The sequence below is a fragment of the Notolepis coatsorum genome, assembly GCF_963971535.1.
Source record: "Notolepis coatsorum genome assembly, chromosome: 1".
Lineage (NCBI taxonomy): Eukaryota > Metazoa > Chordata > Actinopteri > Aulopiformes > Paralepididae > Notolepis > Notolepis coatsorum.
Window position 1 is genome coordinate 152384083 of NC_140165.1, and position 22724 is coordinate 152406806.

At 41.2% G+C, this 22724-nt stretch overlaps 3 protein-coding genes across 3 annotated transcripts in view; 2 read left to right on the top strand and 1 right to left on the bottom strand.

Annotated features, from left to right (window-relative positions):
• Positions 1 to 1704: 1704 nt before the first annotated feature.
• Positions 1705 to 8414, top strand: LOC311223144 (C-type lectin domain family 10 member A-like; the record flags this gene model as incomplete). The annotated part of the gene is made up of 3 exons (XM_084307894.1): positions 1705 to 1854; positions 7879 to 7994; positions 8219 to 8414. The coding sequence occupies 3 exons, from the start codon at positions 1705 to 1707 to the stop codon at positions 8412 to 8414; spliced, it is 462 nt and encodes a 153-aa protein (XP_084164020.1).
• A 260-nt stretch (positions 8415 to 8674) lies between these two features.
• The window catches only part of pla2g1b (phospholipase A2, group IB (pancreas)), a 32319-nt gene continuing 18269 nt past the window's right edge, over positions 8675 to 22724 (bottom strand). The window contains exons 3-5 of the mRNA XM_084315751.1: positions 9962 to 10112; positions 9201 to 9334; positions 8675 to 8808 (exon numbers count right to left, since the gene is read on the bottom strand). Coding sequence (XP_084171877.1) covers positions 8690 to 8808; positions 9201 to 9334; positions 9962 to 10068 — 360 coding nt within the window. The 5' untranslated portion in view covers positions 10069 to 10112 and the 3' untranslated portion in view covers positions 8675 to 8689. The remainder of the gene's footprint in view (positions 8809 to 9200; positions 9335 to 9961; positions 10113 to 22724) is intronic.
• LOC311223151 (phospholipase A2-like) lies at positions 14063 to 19491 on the top strand (the record flags this gene model as incomplete). The annotated part of the gene is made up of 4 exons (XM_084307906.1): positions 14063 to 14102; positions 14339 to 14495; positions 17995 to 18122; positions 19367 to 19491. 4 exons carry the CDS (start codon positions 14063 to 14065, stop codon positions 19489 to 19491), a joined length of 450 nt encoding a protein of 149 aa, XP_084164032.1.

Consider the following 22724-nt stretch of genomic DNA (forward strand, 5'->3'; position numbering starts at 1 on the left):
ATTATTATCTCATTCTATATCTTCTTGTTCAATCACTTTCTTATCTCAAAGTCTCCCTGATGAACCAAGAGATTGCTGATGTCAAGCATTACCTTGAGATTCTAAACAATAAAGTCACAAGTGCTCAGGGGATCTCCTCATCTCAATCAGGTAATGGAATGATCTTTGGAGGATGACATCACTGATGAATGATGTAACTTAAATGCATAGTTTTAGAGTGAATACATCTTAAGATAAATAAGTCAGTAATTGACCTGTATGTCTCTGGAGACACTTCTTCCGTGTCTACAGTGGTCATATGTGCAGTTTGCAGTGCCTGGAATGGCTCAGTAAGCCAATTCCTGAGTGACAGACAGTCCTATCACAGACGTTGCAACTGTACTGTATGTGGTGGCCATTCCAGAGGATTAATGTTTCCTTTGCGTTGTTCCAGTTTGATTTATTCTACCTCTCCTTAAACAGGAATGTGAACACTAGGAATCAAAGGGATCATTCAAAATGTATTTATATTTACAAATAATCATGTCACATTTGATAAAAACAGTTTTACAAAAATATGCATTGGCTTTTAATTAGCCAAATTTTAAGCTATCTGGCTTCTATGTTTTTGTTGTCACTGATTTAATAACGTCCGGCAGTTCACTACATGCTTACTTACTTAAATATATGATTGCATTTCTGTACACTGGTGAAAGAAGGTTTTCCAACCAGCTCCGATTATAGCTACACATTCGGCGATGATCTTGAATACCTGAAACAGCTTCTTAACCTAAGCATGTAGTGAACTGCCAGAAGTGATCAAACCTAGAATTATAAGAAGATGGATCACAGCCCCAACAGCCGATACTGATAAGCATAAAGTATCTGTATCTCTATCAAGTTCAAGTTCAAGTTCTTTAATAGTTGTCATACAGAAGTACAGAATACTTTCATACAAAATGCTTCTTACTGTTACGCTCCAGAGACTGTGCTAGACAAGATAGTATCAAATAACATAATAACATAATATAGCATGATTATATTATATATATATATATTATATATATATTATATATATTATAATATATATTATAATATTATCTATGACGATACCAGTGTTTTTTGACATGTTGGTTCCAAGTCATTCTTGTCTTGATACAAAAATTAAGTCATAATATTTGACCATTTCTGCAAAATCTGGTAGGTATTTTCTGCCATAGGCTTCCAGTGACTATGAAAATGTGTCCTAAACACAAAAGTCACCACATTTGGCTTAAATGCCATTTTTGTTTTGGTCCGATGTGTGGGTTGGAGTTCAGCGTATTGTACTGTGGATTTCTCCAGACCTCTCTTGGCAGAGCCTGATGTGTGGCCAGCAATAGCAACCCTTTCCCATATCTCGATGCAACTCCAACCCACACATTAGTGCCTCATTAGTGCCTACTGTTCCCAAACACCTAAGCCAATAAATAATACATATAAATCAATAAGCAACAAATACTGCAGCGTGCAGCCACAATAACTATAGCAACCATATTGATGCACCTCTTACAACTGTTCTATTTTGTTCTCATTATTGTCTACTCTGAAGCTGACAAGCCTGTGGAGAATGTCTTTTTTGATGAATCTGAAGTTCCAGTGAGAGGTAGTGACAAGGTTCTTCTACTATTACAATTCCAAAAGCAGAATTTTCTCCCAGTCAGCTTTATCTAACCCCTAACTCTCATGTCACCAGGAAACTGTGATGAAGGCTGGGTGTCCTTCCAGACCAGCTGCTACCTGCTATCCACAAGTGACGCTAGCTGGGGGTCAGCAGAGCAGACATGTCTGTTACATGGGGCACATCTGCTGGTTCTGAACTCTGTAGAGGAGCTGGTAAGGATGAGTGGAGAACAAGTGGTGCTGATCTCACATTTGAACCTGTAGTCAATGTTAAAGGAGCACTTCACCAATAAACAATGCTGATTTATTTTGCACATAATCTCAGTTTTGCACATATTAATTTAATTTGACAGTTATTGAGAGTAAATTAGTTTTAATATGGCCACCAATCATCAGGGACATTGAATCATTGTGTTGTATTGATTACAGCTCAATGAAATTATGGTAGCAGTCCCTGACAAGGTATTGCTAGTATTTTTTCATCTACATCATTCCATGGAGCTGTAATTAACACAACACAATAATTCAATGTCCGCAATGACATCATTGATGGTCATATTCAAACTCAAACTAAATCAAAACTGTTTAGAGCTTTTGGATATGTGTGAGATTATGTGCAAAATAAATCAGCATTGTTTTTTTTGATGAAGTGCCCCTTTATGGATCCATTGTGATGGATTGTGATGGATGAAGTTCCATCCATTGTGATGGATGAAGTGCCCCTTTATGGATCCAAACAAACTACCCTCCCACTCAGGGCAGTATGGGGTAGAACACATAGTAGCATACTACAAGAACCTAGGCGTCCACAAAGACGATTTCAAACTGGAAATGGTAACTACAGATGAGGTACTCAAAAAACTGAGCGCCCTCCAACCGAACAAGGCCACTGGCCATGACAACATCCCCTCCAAATTCCTCAGAGACTCAGCAGCCGCCATCACCCCAGTCATCACACACATAATAAACCTCTCCATAAAACAGGGACACGTCCCCAAGGACTTCAAAATTGCGAGAGTAACACCCCTGCACAAAAAGGGCAGCAAATTAGACCCAGGCAACTACCGCCCTGTTTCTATCCTTACATCCATCTCGAAAGTCATGGAAAAAAGAGTATACGAACAGGTCGAAAAGTACCTTGCGGAAAAAAATCTAATCTACGAATTCCAATCTGGCTTCAGAACATCCCACTCCACTAACACATGCCTTCTCTATTTGAACGACCACATCAAGCAAGAGGTGGACGCGGGCAAATACTGCGGCATGGTCATGCTAGACCTACAAAAGGCCTTCGACACTGTCAATCACACCATTCTGATTGACAAGCTAAAAGCAATTGGTTTTGATAGTTTATCAGTGAGCTGGATACAATCCTACCTGGACGGGAGAGAACAGATGGTGGAGGTAAACGGTACCCTATCCCCCCCCTCACAGTGAACTGTGGTGTTCCACAAGGAAGCATACTAGGACCGCTACTGTTCCTAATTTATGCAAATGACATGTCGTCAGCTTGTGACTGCAACTTGTTCCTGTTTGCGGACGACTCAGCCCTGCTGGTCTCTGACAAGAACAAGTTACAGGTTGAAAAAACCCTCAGCTCGGAACTAGGCAAAATCTGCATATGGCTCGCCGACAACAAACTATCATTACACATGGGCAAAACAGAGTCCATTCTCTTCGGTTCAAATAACAAACTCAGCAAAACCGACGGCTTCTCAGTTACAGTGGGTGACAATATTGTCACAAGGAAAGATAAAATTACCTACCTGGGTTCCATCCTAGAGGCTAATAATAATAATAATAATAATAATAATAATAATAATAATAATAATAATAATAATAATAATAATAATAATAATAATAATAATAATAATAATAATAATAATAATAATAATAATAATAATAATAATAATAATAATAATAATAATACATCTATTTTATATAGCGCTTTTCCAGGTGCTCAAAGACGCTTCACATGGGCAGGAGAGACAAACTATGGCAAAACAAAAAAACAGAACAAAACAGAACAAAAATAATACATGACAAAATAAAATAAAACCGACAGAATTAGAGGTCAAAAGCAAGATTGAAAAGGTGAGTTTTGAGGGCTGATTTAAAAGATGTCAGGGTGTTTGCATCACGGATATGGCTGGGGAGGGCATTCCAGAGGGAGGGGGCAGCAGCAGCAAAGGCCCTGTCGCCCCAGGTCCGGAGCTTGGTCGTGGGAGGTGTTAGGAGGTTGGCATCTGCAGACCTAAGGCGACGGGTGGGCGTGTGACGGTGGAGGAGGTCGGACAGGTAGGGAGGGGCAAGGTTGTTGAGGGCTTTAAATGTGATGAGTAGTATTTTAAAATGTATCCTGTATTTGATTGGAAGCCAGTGGAGGTCGTGGAGGACAGGGGTGATGTGATCAGAGCGACGGGTGGAGGTGAGCATGCGGGCAGCAGAGTTTTGGACATATTGGAGTTTATTGAGAATAGTGTTTGGTGAGCCGTAGAGGATGCTGTTGCAGTAATCTAGTCTCGATGATATGAATGCATGAACCAGTGTTTCAGCAGCGGTGAGTGATAGGGAGGGGCGAAGACGAGCAATGTTCCGGAGGTGATAGAAGGCAGATTTGGTTATGTGGTTCACATGGGGGAGGAAAGAAAGGGTGGAGTCCAGGATGATGCCAAGGTTACGGACGTGAGTGGAGGGGGTGACAATGGTACCATCAATATTTAGGGTGAAATCCTGGGTGTGGCTGGTGAGGGATTTTGGACCGATAATGATGATTTCTGATTTATTGCAGTTTAATTTGAGAAAGTTATTTTGCATCCATGTTTTGATGTCTGTGAGGCAGGTGCTGAGGGTGGAGAGAGTGGCTGGAGTGATAGTCTTGGTGGAGAGGTAGAGCTGAGTGTCGTCTGCATAACAGTGAAAACGCAGGCCATGTTGGCGGAGAATCAGACCAAGTGGAAGGATGTAGAGGATGAAGAGCAGGGGACCAAGTACTGAGCCTTGGGGGACACCATGAGTGATGGGGGCAGTGGGGGATTTGCAGTTGTTGATAGAGATGAATTGGTGCCTGTGTGAGAGGTATGATTGGAGCAAGGTGAGGGGGATTCCGGAGATGCCAACGGAGGACTGGAGACGAGTGATGAGGATGGGGTGACTGATGGTGTCAAAAGCAGCGCTGAGGTCTAGGAGAATGAGGATGGAGAGGGAACCAGAGTCGGCAGAGAGGAGTATGTCGTTGGTGACCTTTAGAAGAGCAGTTTCGGTGCTGTGTTTGGTGCGGAATCCGGATTGAAATGTATCATAAAGGTTATTGTTGTCGAGGTAGGATTTTAATTGGGAGGCAATGGCTCGCTCAATTATTTTTAAGAGGAAGGGGAGGTTGGAAATGGGGCGGAAATTATCAAGGGTTTCAGGGTTGAGACCGGGTTTTTTTAGTAGGGGGGTGACAGAAGCAATTTTGAGGGCGGGGGGAAATAGGCCAGTGGTCAGAGAGGTGTTTACAATGGAGGTGATTAGGGGAGAAAGGGCAGGGAGACAAGCCTTGACTAGGATGGAGGGGATAGGGTCCAGGATGCAGGTTGAAGTTTTCATTGTAGAGAGAATGGAGGATAGGTCCGATGCAGTGATTTCAGTGAAGGATGTAAAAGGTGGGTTGGGCGGTGGAGAGGGGGTTGAATCCGGAGGGGAGATAGTGTTGGCGGAGGCAATTGTTAGTTGGGTGTGGATTTTGTCAATTTTTGTTTGGAGATGTGACAGATAGGAGACACATTTACTGACAGTGAAGGAACAGGAGATTGTGTCAGAGGGTTTAAGAAGTGTGTTGATGGTGGAAAACAGAGTCCTGGGGTTGTTGCTGCCAGACTGTATGATAGCGGAGTAGTGGGAGGAGCGTGCAGAGTTGAGGGCGTCTTTGTAGAGCTGTTGATGTTGTCTGTAGGCCTCTTTATGGACAGTGAGACCAGTTTTATTAGATAGCCGTTCGAGCTGGCGGCCCTTGGATTTAAGGTGGTGTAGGTGATCGGTGTACCAGGGGGCGGAGTGAATGAAGGAGACAGACTTGGTTTTGATTCGGGCGAGCTGATTAAGACAGGAGGAGAGAGTGTTGTTGTAGATGTTGACCAGGTCTGTAGGGGAGCCATGCTGTAAGAGGGAGGCATCAGGGATGGTGTCAGTCAGTAGGGAGGAGAGAGAGGAGGGGTGGATGGATTTGAGATTACGGAATGTTATGAAACGCATCTGCTTGATTGGGGGAGTAGGGATGAGAATGTCCATGGTGATAGCCAGATGATCAGAGATGGTGAGGTCGGAGCAGGTGAGATTACTGATGGAGATGCCAGATGTGCAGACCAGATCCAGTGTGTGACCTTTCTTGTGAGTGGGAAAATCAACATGCTGGGTGAGATTAAAAAAGTTTAAAATGTCCAGAAATTCTGTGGAGGTTTTGGAGTCCAAAGTATCAACATGAATGTTGAAATCACTGATTAAAAGGATGGATGGAGAGATAGCACAGAGTTGTGTCAGGAATTCAGACAGGTCAGAGGGGAAGGTTGGGTTTGGTTTGGGGGGCCGGTAAATGACTGCAGTGACTAGGGGTTTGGGACCAGACAGTTTAAAAGCAAGGTGTTCAAATGAGGAGGCAGCCGGGATGGTAATATTGCTTGTGTCAATGCTTCTTTTGTGGAATGTGGCTATTCCACCTCCACGCCTGTGGAGGCGTGGTTTGACCAACGCCTCCACAGGCGTTGGTCAAACTAATCTTTCCTGTGACAAAATGGCATCCAATGTAATAAAAAAGGTCAACCAACGAACGAATGAATGAATGAATGAATGAATGAATGAATGAATGAATGAATGAATGAATGAATGAATGAATGAATGAATGAATGAATGAATGAATGAATGAATGAATGAATGAATGAATGACAACTTTATTTAACAGATTGCAGAATGGGTACAATACAGTACGGCTCAATACACACAATTGTTAAGGGGATGCAGACCTGAGAAAGACGTTTGTCTTGTTTCCATCAGGGTCCCCCATTTTCAATTCATATAGACATTTATGACATACACAACGTTGATACATGACATTTATGGCATAGGGACATATAGGTATTTAGTACTGATACATTTGTGACATAAACGGTATTCAAATATACAGTACTGTTACCCCTAGATCCTGACAGAGTATATACATATGATGGGGAGGGGACTGTACATTAGGAGGGGGTGGGTGGGTGGGAGAGAGATATACATACGGCGGGGAGGGAATATATACATGCGGTGGGGAGGAGACTGTCTATTAGGAGGTGGTGGGGGTTTTGGGCATTTACGGTGGCCAGTTTCGAATTGCAGCCTCCCGTAGGTGCTCTTTAAGAGCGGTTTTGAATGTGGGTAGGGATTCACATTCCTTTACAGCTTTGGGTAGGGCGTTCCACATTGATGTGGCATAATTGCGAAACGTATTTAGTCCCTTGTTTGAGCCGAATCTGGGTTTAACATTTGTTGAGCTTCCTCTGGTGTAGTGGTTGTGGTATTCACTGACCTTTGGGAAGTATTTTGACATGTACATGGGTACCTTAGTCGTATAGTGTATCTTGTAGACCAGGCCCATTGCAAGTTGCTGTACTCTGTCGTCTACTCTAAGCCATCCTAGGTTGCCAAAGTGGGCAGGGGTGAGGTGGGTTCTGGGGGTAAGGTCAAGTAGTAGTCTGACCAGTTTGTTTTGTGATGTTTGTAATTTTGTTTTAAGCGCCTTTGAGGTGCTTTGGTACCATGAGGTGCACGCATAGTCGTAGTACCCTTGAATGAGTGCTCCTGCCAGAGTCTTCAGGGTATTCTTGTTTACCAGAGAGGAGATCCGGTACAGGATCCCCCCCCCCCCAATGTACAGCCCCACCCAACCCCACCTACCCAACCTCCTCCAATGTACAGTTTATATGTCAAATGTATATACACTCTTTTTCTGGATTTTTTTTAGTATCACAAACAGCACTGTATTTGCAAATCTGGTATGTCATAAATGTATAGATGTAGCAGTACTGTCTATCTGTATGTCGTGTGTGTCATATGATGAATTGAAAATGGGGGACCTGATATAAACAAGACGAAAGTCTTTCTCTGGTCTGCATCCCCTTAACAATTGTATGTATTGAGCTGTACTGTACTGTACCCATTCTGCAATCTGTTAATAAACGTTTCAATCAATCAATCAATTGTTTTTTTCCTGATTTCTAGGACTATATCTCCAAAATCGTTGACTTAGCACATCATTACTGGATTGGACTTGTGGAGCGAACACACGAGGGGCACTGGACCTGGGTGGACGGAACTGACTTCCAGTCAACCCCAAGGTAATGGAGCTGTGACCATGAGAATTTACCATATTTACACGGCAGCCATTTTGCTCTCATGTCATGCTCAGTTTGGTTTCCACCCTGTTCCCACCCTGGGTAGAAATTAATCCCAACCCAAGCATGACATAAGAGCAAAATGGCCGCCGTGTGACGGCAGTGTGGAGAAATCCTTGGAAGACGCTATTGAGCGTAACGCCATCTTCTCCTTTGTCTCTGTTTAGCTACTGGGATAAAGGACAGCCTGACAACTGGGACTACAGGGAGAATGGAGAGGACTGTGGGCAGATTCATCCCTCTCAGCGACGCAAGCGCAAGCGCTGGAATGACGCCGATTGCACCCTGGCGTACCGGTATATCTGTGAAGAAGATGATGACAAGACAAGACAAGAGATGCACGCCTCTGAGATTCTTCGCTGAGATTCCACATTTAATCATCATCTTCTTTATAATATTACATCATTGTGGATGATTATTATTATAATTTTTTATTATCACTCAAGGATGTTAATAATTTGGCATCTGTGGATTGGCATTAACAGGGGACTCCATGAACAATAAAAACAGTGATTCATGAATCCAATTACATTTGTTATATTTTTATTGACTTTACAAGGGACACACTTCAGTAGTGCCAGAAAGCAGTGCCACTACGTATCCATGACAACATGCATGCCTGTCACATGGCACTTGGCTTACTTGCAGCGGTCACTGGGAAGGTGCTCATTGTCGTTATTGTAATCTGCCTTGGAAAAGCACACAGCTGCCTTCCTGTCACATTCACAGATGAACATCTTACACGCGCTGTTGCCACCTGAGTGGCGAAGAGGGGAAACAGAGGGAAGACAGAGGGATTAAGAATGGGAGAGAAAGAGAGAGATTATGGAAGTAACATCTTCGAGAGAGAAGAAAATATACTTGATTTAGCCAAGTCAACTTTATTCATATTTGTACAAGAAACAGTTAGTTACAAAGTGCTTTACAAACATAAGAACTAGAAACACAAACAAGACATAAACAAAAATAAAACCATCTAACCTATCTACGTAATTTTGTTTTCCTGGCACTTGTTTGTAAGGTCTGTGTAAATGGAAAGTACACCACAAAGGGGGAGGTGCAACTGTGCGTTAAGGTAGTGTTAATGCTGCACAAGATAGTGGTTTGGAGTTAAATTCTTGTTTGGACATTAAAGAGTTGAATACTCACTGAGACAGGTCACAGTGTGGGTGGACCAGTCACAATCGTAGCGGTAGATTGCAGTGTAGGGGTTGTGAAAGATGGACCAGCATGAATCATGCTGCAAGGCATCATGGTAGCACTGGTCATGAACCTGACAGCACCTGACAAGCAATCATGGAACAAAAGGAGCTGTTACTGTATATATATATAAGCTACAGTACATAGAAGCTTTTACAGTGTATTGCAAATGTCAACTGATCCATGAAATCACAACAGAGACCAAGCTATAATGTTTGTGTCATTCCATTATGAACTATCATAATCAACTTTATTTATATAGCACATTTACAACAGTTGTGACTGTACCAAAGTGCTTCACAGATAAAAGCATAGAGCAAAGAAAAAATACATATACAATACATATTACAATGCAAAATGTGCAAATACAAATAAGTGCAGGGTTCAGATAGAAATACAAAATAAAATAAGAATAAAAGAAAGAAAAGTGCAGTAGAATACAAAAATAAGGCATAAAAGGACTAAAAGTAACGACCTAGGAGGCAGGCTCAACTCTGGTCAAAGGCCAGGGAGAATAGATTAGTTAAGCTGGGACAAGACCTCAAGGGTCTGGACTCTGGGCTGACCTGCTGTGGAAGGGGAGGCTATTCCACAGTTTATGGGCGGCTATGGAAAAAGCTGTCCCCTCTGGTTTTAAGCCTAGACCTGGGCACATGTAGCAACAGTTGGTCGGCTGACCCACCTGCACCACTCCAGTTTTTAATGTGTACCTGTCAAGTTCATCAACAGGTGTGCCAGATCCGCCCTTCCCACAGTAGCAGCCATAGTCAGCAAAGTCCAGCAGAGGCCAGCTGTCAGGCATGGTGCACACCATCATTTTCCTGAACTGCCATAGTGCACGGTGATATGGTACTGCAAGCACTATAGGAGATGCAAGGGGACAAAGACAGGTGAGGTCTCAGAAACAGCCGGTTCATTCTTTCACGATCCACCATTCTTTGCTACCACATCAAAATGTGGTTAATGCTGATTAAGCAAAAGATCAAACACACTGCCGACTTCACGTATGTGGATATGTGAAATCTGGAGATAAGCCAGAGACTTTCTGGGACATGGAAGTCTGGAGATAAGCCAGAGACTTTCTGGGAAATGTTCCTGGTTAGTAATTGTGACTTTGTATCCCTCAACCTTCAGGATAAATGTCCCATATTGCATAGTCATCATCATCATCATCATCATCATCATCATCATCAACCTTTATTTAAGTGTAAACCTGAAGCGCCCAAGAGGTATAAAAGTTTTAGGTCACTTTACAAAAGAGTCCATGAGTCTGCTGCCCTAAACTAAAAACAATCTTGTGATAGTCTCCGCCCTCCCAGACCAACGGTAGGGGGTAGAGTGCGCAACGACCAGGAAGGGGATTGGGAATTGGCATAACGACTAACATTGGGAGGGGAGAAAAATGGAAAAAGAAGGGGGGAAATGATCACAATTTTTTTTTTAAATTGTGTATTGAGCCGTACTGTATTGTACCCATTCTGCAATCTGTTAAATAAAGTTTTCATTCATTCATTCTCTCAGTCAGAGAAGAACAACCAACTTTATCATAGAGAATACAGTGGTGAGTAGTAGCTATCACTGCTAATAAACCCCAGAGCTGAGTGGTAAACAGAATCTTAGGGGCCTATGTGTGGTGGCAGCAGCATGTCTGTAAATTGCATCCCCATAATTCAGAATTGATAGTAAAGTTGATTAAACAATCCTCTTCCTTCAAAACAATGGAAAGCCAGGTGTCAAGATACTTGTATTCTGTAACCCTTTCAATAGAAATATGCATATTACTGTAGTCTATGTTTTTGTATCTAGAGAATCCATGATTTTAGTTTTATTTGCATTAAGTACCAGCTTAATATTAATAAGAGCTTCCTGGTGAGCATTAAGGAGAGTTGCAGGTTTTCCATCGCCAGTTTTACAGAATTAGCAATACAATACACAATAGTGTCATCAGCATAAAGATGGACCTGACAACCATTCAAAGAAGAGAATATCATTCATATAAATAGTAAAGAGGATCGGACCCAAAATTGAACCTTGCGGAACACCTTTTGTTATCTGCAAAAATGTCCTTCCTGACTTCATATAGACACCTCTCAAACAAATAATTCTGAAACCGTGTGATTAGCTCTAAATCCAGATTGGTGTGGATTTAAAACTGAGTGACTTGAAAGACTGTGTCTGTGTGTTTTCTTGAACATAGCGTTAAAATGGTTTTGCAATGAAAGTTAACCTGACTGAAGGAATATTTCTGCAATGTAAAATAAAATCAGCAACCAGGTCCTTTATGCATATAGTGTTGAAAAGGCTTTGTAATGCAAGTAAATCTGACTAACATATGACTATCCAATATGTTTAGTACTCACAGACTGGCAGACAAACGGACAAAGCAAGCAGGGTATGAGAGAGTTTCATATTCCGACTGAATCTGAATCTCCAGAATGATTGTTGAATGAATGAAGGTTAATTTATCTACTTAGAAACGTAAGAGGAGGTCCTTGTTGATTGATTGACAGGATCTAACTTACGGTAACAGTTTATAATGGACATACTGATTAGTGCATTGAAAAACACACACACACAGTTCTAAAATTAGGTGTTTCTCATGGACATGTGTGGGAACTTGGACATGTGTTCTTCGTTTACACAGCTGCGTACTAGAATACCATGCTCATTTCCTTCATTTCATCTTTATTTAAACAAGGATTTGAAATTCTCATTTGTAGGCTTGCTTCGTGTACAGAGTGAACAGGTAGAGGGGGAAAGGAGAGTGCATTTATTTATTAGCCAATAAAAATAAGGTGTTGTTGGATCCTCAATTGTGCTTGAACATGTTTTCTTTTAGGGGGGAGGTCATTAGATAATACTTCGTCGATATACCCCTACATCATTTTGATGTAAACCGTTATTATAGTATTTTGTGTACAAAACAATTTCCTTGAAGATCACTGCAGGCATTAGATAAAGACAACAGAATAAAAAAACGATTTGAAATTTTAAATGTAGTGATGTTTAAAAGTACATTACACTACTGGCAAGTGTTTCATACCACGCTGTGAAAATAAATCTGAACTATCCCTTATTGCCTATGTTCTGAATGAAACCTTTTATATCTTGTATTCAAAACCAGTGTTTCCCCTATATGCATTCAGCAGATTAGGACCGCCGCTGCTATAAACTAGACCAGCGGTCGGGAACCTATGGCTCGCAAGCCATATATGGCTCTTCTGGTGACGGCATATGGCTCCCAGACAATTTTGAGTAAAAAAATTTATAAATATATATATATTTTTTTTTAAATACTTGTGATATTTCTTAATAATACTGTGTCATTTAAAAGTAAACAGAAATTAGTTTTGAAGATACATTTCACAGGTCGGGTCGGGAACCAATGGCTTGCGAGCATGTCCGGGTCTTCAACCTGAAGACCAGCTGATTCTTAAAACTTGGAACAAGCTTCCTGTGACATACCACACAATGCAGTGTGAGTATTGCCGTATTGACCATGTTTGGCTCTACGTATGCATGTGAGCAGTCATTCTCGCATATGAGGAACATTAAGACCAACCTACGATCACGTTTAACTGATGGAAGCCTCAACGCCTGCATGAAGCTCAACCTCACCACGTATGAACCAGACTACAAGGCCATCAGCAAAACCATGCAGCACCAGAAGTTGCATTAAAAGTAAGACATATTTAAATTATTATACGTTAAAAATACTATATGGCTCTCAATGAAATATATTTAGAAATATTTGGCTTTTATGGCTCTCCCAGTCAAAAAGGTTCCTGACCCCTGAACTAGACTATTAATTTTTTTAATAAAAAAAAATATATATATATATATATATAATATTTTTATTTTTTTATCATTTCATTTGGGCTGTGGGGGTGCTTAATGTAAAAGACTGACCTGAGGAAAAGGCTGCTGGGAGAAAACACTGCAGTCTAGTCGATTTTGTGTTTTGAGCACAAAGTTCCTCATAGATCTAGCCTCTTTATTTTGCTCTCAAAGTGCACCAGATTGATGCATTTAACTTTAAAATGTGAAAAAACATATAATAATGTTCCGGGGGGGGGGGGGCTTGCCCCCGGACCCCCCTAGAGGCACAGCGCACTGAAAACTGTATTCTTGAAAGTCACTAGTAACTGCAGGTGTCAAGATATGTATAGTACAGTAAAAAGTAGAATATTTTAAAAGGAGCTGTAAGTGGTATTTTGTTCAAATAAGTGTTAAATAGTTCTACATCTATAGCCATCACTGATATAGTGTTTGGTCAGTAACATGGGTCTCCCAGTCCCTCCGCTATGCAGTAAACACAAAATACATTTTCTTCCCGGTTAATCCAATCGGTCGAGAGAACCCTATCTTTGACTTATTTCAAGAAATCTTGCCAAGCCAAATTAGCTTACTGCACTGGTAGATTATTCTACTTGTTTCAGGGACAGATTTGCTTAAAACTAGCTTTTATATCTTATTTTTGTCAGACATATTTTGTAGTGTGGAGTTCTCTCCTGTCCTGATTGGATAAAGTGGGAACGGGATACCAGAAAATGAGAGATCCATGTTACTGACCAAACACTCTATATCAGTGATGGCTGTCGGAGTGTAGAGCTATTATTTTAAGTAACTACCTCAAAACTGTACGTAAGTGCAGAGCTTGAGTAAAAGTACTTAATAACTTTCCACCCCTGTAAACGCCTACTCCATGTTAATTTCTTATCTCGAACCTTTGACCTTTGTTCAACTTCCTCATAAACTATAAAGAGCAAGAGCAGCTAAAGAAGTTACCCCTGATTCCACAGCCTGTAGCCATGAATGTATCCATCTCTCTGTTGGTGTTGCTGCTCACTGGTAAGAGAGAGAAAGAAGATGATTCAAAATGTCCTTTTAAATTCTCGTCAATATCCATTCATAGAATATGTAGCCTACTCAATTATGTAATACTACATAAATAAATTACTTGTCAAATGATTACATTCATGTTTTGGAGAATGAATGTGACCAGAACAGAGTTCTCTCCCTCCTGATGCTGTTCTATTGAACTACTGTATAAAAGTTTGACCGATTGTCTCACATCTCTTCGTCAGCTTGCATGGCCAGTGCTGCACCTGAACAGCTGGCAGTGTGGCAGTTTGGGAACTTAATCACGTGTTATCAGCCAGGGGTCTCTCCTCTCAAATTCAACGATTACGGGTGCTGGTGTGGCTTAGGGGGGACTGGAACCCCTGTGGATGACTTGGACCAGTGAGTTATTTTTACTATTATCATTATTATTACTAGTGGAGTGCAGAGGCTGATTGCTTGGCCTCCGGTATTGCTGCTTTCAGCGCTCTTGAGAAATGCTCATCCAATCAACTTCATACATGACACTGCATGTTCTTGGGTACTGAGCAATACACCTGCCGTGTGTGAAGTCGATTGGATGAACACTTCTTGAGAAAATCGAAGGACAGATATGCAGACAGACGGAGACTCCTTCTATTTTAGTTACACTAGTGACTAGTGCATTGCCGGTTCGGGTGGTTCTCGAGGACCGTGGTATGGCTGCTTGCAGCGATCTTGAGAACCGTGGTATGGCTGCTTGTAGCGATCTTGAGAACCGTGGTATGGCTGCTTGTAGCGATCTTGAGAACCGTGGTATGGCTGCTTGTAGCGATCTTGAGAACCGTGGTATGGCTGCTTGTAGCGATCTTGAGAACCGTGGTATGGCTGCTTGTAGCGATCTTGAGAACCGTGGTATGGCTGCTTGTAGCGATCTTGAGAACCATGGTATGGCTGCTTGCAGCGATCTTGAGAACCGTGGTATGGCTGCTTGTAGCGATCTTGAGAACCATGGTATGGCTGCTTGTAGCGATCTTGAGAACCGTGGTATGGCTGCTTGTAGCGATCTTGAGAACCGTGGTATGGCTGCTTGTAGCGATCTTGAGAACCGTGGTATGGCTGCTTGTAGCGATCTTGAGAACCGTGGTATGGCTGCTTGTAGCATTTTTGAGAACCGCCCATCCAATTGACTTCCCACTTGACGCTGCACTCTCTTGGTTCCTCAGGAATAAACATGCCAAGTCGAGTGGATGAACAAACAACAGCCAAACATAAGTCCTTTATAATAATAATACACTTTATTTGTATAGCACCTTTCATACAAAAATTGCAGCTCAAAGTGCTTCACAACAGAAAAAAAACTCATAAAATGAGCACATAAAGTGCAGACATAAAATCACAGTTTTTCACATTAGGATCTAACATCCTAATAGGCCACCTTGTTTAGGTTTGATTAAGTTTAAAAAATAGACAATAAAAAGAGTCAAATAGAATAAACAGAGTAAAATGGTGCAGTGCAATAAAATAGTAGAATAGAATAGAGTAGACAGTAAAATGATGCAACAGTGCAGTGCAATAAAATAGTTTAGAGCAACAGTTTAAAGTCGTCTTTACCTTCCCTGTTTGGTATCCACAGTTTAAAACCTGACAGTCTTCCCTCCTGTTTGATACCCTCTTTGACCCTTCGAACCTCCCTCTCAGGGCAAACCTCCTTCTCAGGGCGCAGTTCCATCTCTCAGGGCGCAGTTCCATCTCTCAGGGCGCAGTTCTAGGCATGGGTCCCCTACACAGTTTTAAAGCCTGACAGTCTTTCTTCCTGCTTGATACCCACACAGTTTAAAGGAACACGCCAACTTTTTGGAAAATGTGCTTATTTGCCATCTACCCTGGAGTTAGACAAGCAGATACATACCCTTTTCTTCTCTGTGAATGCATTAGGCTTAGGGAACAGCCGCACCGTTAGCCTAGCTTAGCGTCATTCACTGGAAGCATGTGTCCCAGTGTAGCCTAGTTCCCAACAGTCACGAAATACACTCCAAATACAACTCCAAAACTTTCCTGTAAATGTGTATTTACCACATGGAGAAATAATAAAAAAAACAATAATTAGACATTTTCATTTTCTAAGCAGATATATACTCTGAACTATTTTGCCGAGCCACTGCTGCCTGGGCGCAGTGATTTCATCACCTCAAAAGCCCAGTTTTTCAAAAAGCAACAGGGCTTTTGAGGTGATGAAATGAACTCCAGGGTAGATGGCAAATAAACTAATTTCCCAAAAAGTTGGCGTGTTCCTTTAATACCCGACAGTTAAGAAAATAGAATGGACAGAGTAAAATGATGCAATAGTGCAGTGCAATAAAATAGTTCTGAATTACTTATGATGAATTGAAAATGGGGGACCCTGATGTAAACTAGACGAAAGTCTTTCTCTGGTCTGCATCCCCTTAACAATTGTGTGTATTGAGCCGTACTGTATTGTACCCTTTCTGCAATCCGTTAATACAATTTTCAATCAATCAATCAAACTGTTTAACAGTTTAAAACAGTCTTTACCTTCCCTGTTAGATAACTAGTTATAGTTAGATAAACAACAACAACAGCAACAACTTTTTGGCCCCGTTTAGACGGAAACGCTAGCAGGTGAATCCGCAAAAATATTTTTACGGATGTGCCTTTCGTTTATACGGAAACGGCGTTTTTACGGGGTGAAACCGCAAAAAAGTGAGACTACCTTCCAGGGTGGAATTCCTAGAAACGCAAAAGCTTTGCGCTTTCGTCTAAACTGTCAAACCGTATAAATCTGTTAAAACGATGACGAAAGGGTTGTCACGGCTCTGGTCGCGCGTACTGCTTACGTCACATGTAGCAGGTATGCGCCAGTAGCCGAGACGTAAACAAAGCAAGTATGTCTGACTATATCAACGGAGATCACCTGAAGGCTACATTGGCAGTACTTTTAACCCTTTCACTGCCACACGACAGGAGGTTAACCCTTTACTATCACACAACCGGTGTTCTGCAAAATCCTACTCCCTGCAGAATTCTACTGCCGAGCGCTCCTCCGGCTGTCGTGTGGCAGTGAAAGGGTTAAATACACAAGAATCTGTCCCGCGGCGTGACTGGACCCACTGTCTGTGAGTGACTCTGCTTTGGTGCAATCACATTCCCCATCCACAGTCTGCGAATCAGAGGCAGAGTAGGGCGGGTCTTCACAGCACGTCATGTGACATATGCGCCAATCGTGTGACAGTGGGGCTCCGTCGTCTCGAGTCGTTACAGCGTCGTCTGCACGCAGAATTCCATCCCAATACGCTCGTCTAAACGTAAAATTAAAAGTGAAACCGCAAGATGACTTTTGCGGTTTCTGTTCACAAAACGCTCGTCTAAACGGGGCCTTAGTTTCATAGACCTTGTATGCACGTATAGATATGTTTGAGCATTTTCTCATGCTGTTTGAGCATATTTCGGCCTGCCAGTGAAAGGTTGTCTGTATGTGTGTCGACGGTGAAACATAGCTAAAACTACACTTTTAGAAAATGTTAACATCATGAGCAATGCCTGTCCACACATATGACAATGTAGCAATGTGTGCTACAAATAAAGACTTCTACTCTTAGACTTCTTACATTATACGGATATTTTTGAAAACAGAGTATTTTCTCTGCAATCAGGACCATGGAGAGATCCCTGCAGCCTGCCATCGTGTCAGTTCATATGAGTGTATTTGTGTTGTTGTGTGGACAGATTTTCTAAAAGACACATTTATTTGAAAATGGAGGGGCGAAATGTTTTTTTTTGGGAAATATCCATGTATGTGTGGACATGGCCATAGCCATCGTTAATCCTCAAAGAACTTGATTGTGAAATTTTTTTCGTATTACATTTTCTCCACATTTTGACCTTTTCTCCCTACTCTAAGGTGTTGTCAAGTCCATGATTTGTGCTATCGAGCAGCAAGGAGGGCCCCTGGATGCACAGCCATTCAAGATTTTCCTTATGTCCTGACTTATCACTACACCTGCACCAACAAGCAAGTCACCTGTACAGGTAAGATCAAAACACGGCTAAATGATGGGAACTTTGATATGATTCAAACTAAATGTAATCTACTAGTAAAGGTTCAATGTAGAAATATACCAGTGTTGGGTGTTTTACTCTACTCTAGTATTTTACTGCATTTGTGTAAAATGTGCTTCACTTTTATTTCCCCAATTATTGTGAAAATGTATATTCTCACATTATCTCACTATGTATAAACCAAATGTGTGTGTGTGTGTGTGTGTGTGTGTCCAATGGGGGACTGTATTATTATGGCTGACCCCATGTTTGAAGCCATCTATCCCACAATGCAAAGCGCCAAGCATTAACACTAACATTTGCTACAAAACAGCTATGTCAGCAACCAAATGTTACAACTAACACTAGTTAGTAGAGCTGGGTGATTTAACCTGAAATCCATATCACAATATATTATTACATTTACCTCTGTAACGATCAATTAAATGCTAATTCAACACCAGTGCACAATACCACATTCTCCATCATGTTTGAAATATTCTGCCCCTCCTGCCTGGCCATGGACCATGCCTCCAGTGTTGCCAGATGGGAAATGTTAAATTAGCATACCAGAGGTTTAAAATTATAATTATTTTCACCATTTGTTATGGCAACAGCCTGTATGTTTTTTGTGGACTCCGTTGGCATTTCTTTGGTTATTAAACATCCTTGGTAACTCTAGTGTCCTGCATTTGGGTTCCATCACCAACCCACATCGTAACAATGTTGGCCCTCTGTCAAACTTTGTGACTGATAGTTGTACATTCAATATAATTAAAAGGGGCACTAAATGAAACAGATTATGCCCTGAAGTAAAGTATTTACCCAACATATCAATATGGGCAAAATTAGGTACGTAGGTGAGACTCATAATGTCAGCATCTGTACTTTTTCGGGTTATCACCAAGCTACTAGTTAGTGTTTATCACCAAGCCCTACTAGTTACTGTTTATCAGCAAGCCCTACTAGTTAGTATTTATCAGCAAGCCCTACTAGTTACTGTTTATCACCAAGCCCTACTAGTTACTGTTTCACCAAGCCCTACTAGTTACTGTTTATCAAAGATGGTCTTTGATTGATAGTAGCTGACGTTAGTTGCAACATTTGGTAGCTGACATTAAATAAAATCTTTGGTAACTAATGTTAGTGCTCACGCTAGCAAATGAGGATGTTACATGCTTTGAATTGCGGGGGAAGTCATAATATTATAATTTATACACCAAATCTGTCTGCAGCTACCAATAATAAGTGCCAGGCTGCGGTGTGCGAGTGTGATCGCGTGGCTGCCCAGTGCTTTGCAGAGGCCACATACAACCCTGACAACAAGAACCTGGATCCCAAAATCCACTGTGTCAACTGAGGAAAAATCATCCAGGAAGGCGTTATAGTTATATCATGTTTGTTAAGCACAAATGAAATAAAATGGATTTTCTTTTGTCCACCAATATAAACTCTAATGAAAACAAACTGGTGACATTCTTTGAGTCTTTGGTTCAAGTTGACCTATTATTACCGTAAACAGGTTAGGATAATGCAAGCTATGAGTACAACATTTGTCAGTGTCCTTGCATCTTTGTTCAGGTTTGGCAGGCATCCACTTCTCTACTACTATTGTATAGGATGCGTTTGTCTCACTAATATACTGCACAACAACACAAGTTAGCTTAGTATAAAAACACTTGCACACCTGGCACTTATCTCATCTCTTATTTTCAATGAATTATTTGTATCTTTGATTCAAGATAACCTATTACTCAATAGGGGTTTGCATGTATAATAGAGAAGGAAGTTTGTGATTCAAATTCCAAGGTTAGATAAGGGAGGGAAGCAACAGTTGTGATTGGAAGATCAAGAGAGGGTCAATTTACAGGTTGATCTGAAAATGTAACTTGCTCACAGTAGGCTAGTTTATTCCTGTGTCCAAGGCAACAACAATTGACATTGTAACCTGGATATTGATGACTACAATGACAATTGGGTATGTACAGTACAATTGTCATTATACTAACGAGTATGTGATGATAGGTTTCTGACAATACTGATAACGACAATGAATGTTGCCAATTTCAACGAATCACACTTTAATGATGAAACTGCCAGTGGTAATGATGCTGATGATTATAATTATGGTATCAGTGATGTCGTTTAGTAAATCCTCAATGTAATGCCTGTTATAGTCCAATGTGTTATCAGAGTTTGTGTTGCTACGTGCTGCACTTTTGAACTGCAACTGAATTCCCACATATGGGATCATACATTTGATCAATCAATCAATCAAAGACAATTGTGTTGTTACAGCTTGAATCAGTTATTGATATTAGCAAACACAGCAGCAGGAAATAAACTTGGGTTCATTTCAAATGTTTATGTTGTTAATTTGAAACAGTCTATACTTTGATTTTGGTTGTCATGTATATAATGGAAGTCAATGGGAAATAGATACTTTTTTTGTTATTAATCACCTAGCCTAATCACATATCAATTAATCAATAATGTCCAATGTTCTAGGCGCAGGTTGTTGAAAAACACACAGAAAGGAGCATCGATTTTTGGTGAAGTGCCCCTTTAACACATTAACTGCCACGGAGTTTGATCATCTTATACCATTCTCTGCCAGCACTGTAAGTCTATGGAGATGTTCACCTTCTTTGCAGGGCTATAACTTTTTAAATTGTATTGCTAAATTGACATTACTATGGCCCATTCAACATCGATTATCTATCGTTCAGGATGTAGGAACGTTTTACTTTTTCATTCACACATTCATACAAAAATACCGTCTAGAATATAAATGTTTTTATCGTTTTCTGCAGTAATTCCTAGAACTTGAGATATAGGCATAAATGCATATATAGATTATCAAATGCCGTTTGATACCGATCCACGTTATATTAAAAATTTCAACTGTACATGGTCCTAAACGTTATGACTGATCATGCGCGGGTGAACGGGGGGGGGGGGGGGTCATTTATAATTCCGTGATCGTCGTTAAATGATTTATGTAGTATGGGTGATATATAGATCAGAGCAGTTTGCATGGATAATAATAAACAAAAACGCTGAAAGTCACGGCAGCCTTCTCTTACCGTTGGGCGATGACACTGGAGCAAAAAGATCCCAGTTATTTGATGGGGATCGAGGCGATCCATTTCCGGTTTGTATAATAATAATAACTAGACAATTCCGCGCGGGGGAAATTGTGAAAGTGTGGGTGACGCCTGTGCACCGCCGGCCAACAGGGGAGAGGGTCTCTCGCGAGTCTCTATGACAAACGGTTCAAAGGATACAAAAAGGGGGCGCGGCCTAAGGATCGGGGGAGTGGTCAACATAGACCAATGAAAGAGGATATCCCTACTGAGTGCAACGACACAACCCGCAAGTCGCATAGCACACTATTACACTATTACACTCTATTACACTATTACACTATTACACACTATTACACACTATTACACACTATTACACACTTACACACTATTACACTCTATTACACTATTACACACTATTATACTATTACACACTTAAACTATTACACTATTACACACTATTACACTCTATTACACTCTATTACACTCTATTACACACTATTACACACTATTACACTACTACACACTATTACACTATTACACTATTACACACTATTACACTATTACACCGAGTACAATGGCACAATCCGCAAGTCTCTACGACAAACGGTTCAAGAGATACACTGAGGGGGTGTGGCCTAAGGGGGCGTGGTCTAAGGATCGGGGGAGTGGTCAACATCGACTAATGAAAGGTGGTCAACATCGACCAATGGCACAATCCGCAAGTCTCTACGACAAACGGTTCAAGAGATACACTGAGGGGGTGTGGCCTAAGGGGGCGTGGTCTAAGGATCGGGGGAGTGGTCAACATCGACCAATGAAAGGTGGTCAACATCAACCAATGAAAAATGAAAGAGGATATCCCTACTGAGTACAATAACACAACCCGCAAGACACAACCCGCAAGACAGAGGGCGCTGTCCAGCAATTCAGTACTGCAACACAGTGATGGGCAATGATGGGTTAAGTGGATGATGTCATTGGCAGGTCAGCTGAGCCATGAGCCCTGAGCCTCACAGCTGTTAAGCCTGAACCAATCAGCCATGAGCACAATGACTTGCATATTCTGAATTTTCTTTACATGACTGCATTGTCACTTTGATTAAAAGAAAACTATAAGAGATGAAGCGTTGTGACGCGCACAGAAGCACTACAATGAGTAGGCGAAGGGTTGTGTGCGATATTTTGGCATTCGTGCGATATTGTGGCACTCCTTCGGCGATCGGAACAGAAGGCTAAAAAATAGTGTGAAAAAAGTGATTTCTAGAGTGCGATTGCATGGCAGTCAATGGAGAGGAGAACCTTCAAACAAATGGTCGTCAGTTGAGATAGAAATGTCCAATTCCATTTATTTTTCTTTTGTGAGCGGACTGACAGCCGTGTCATCGTTTTGATGTGTTTGTTTTATTTCTACGTCCAAAATTGAGATCACACTCGCAATTCACCCAAGGTAGGGGAAAAAAGATTATTTCAGCTGCTACACTCTAAATTGCAATGCATTTCCAAT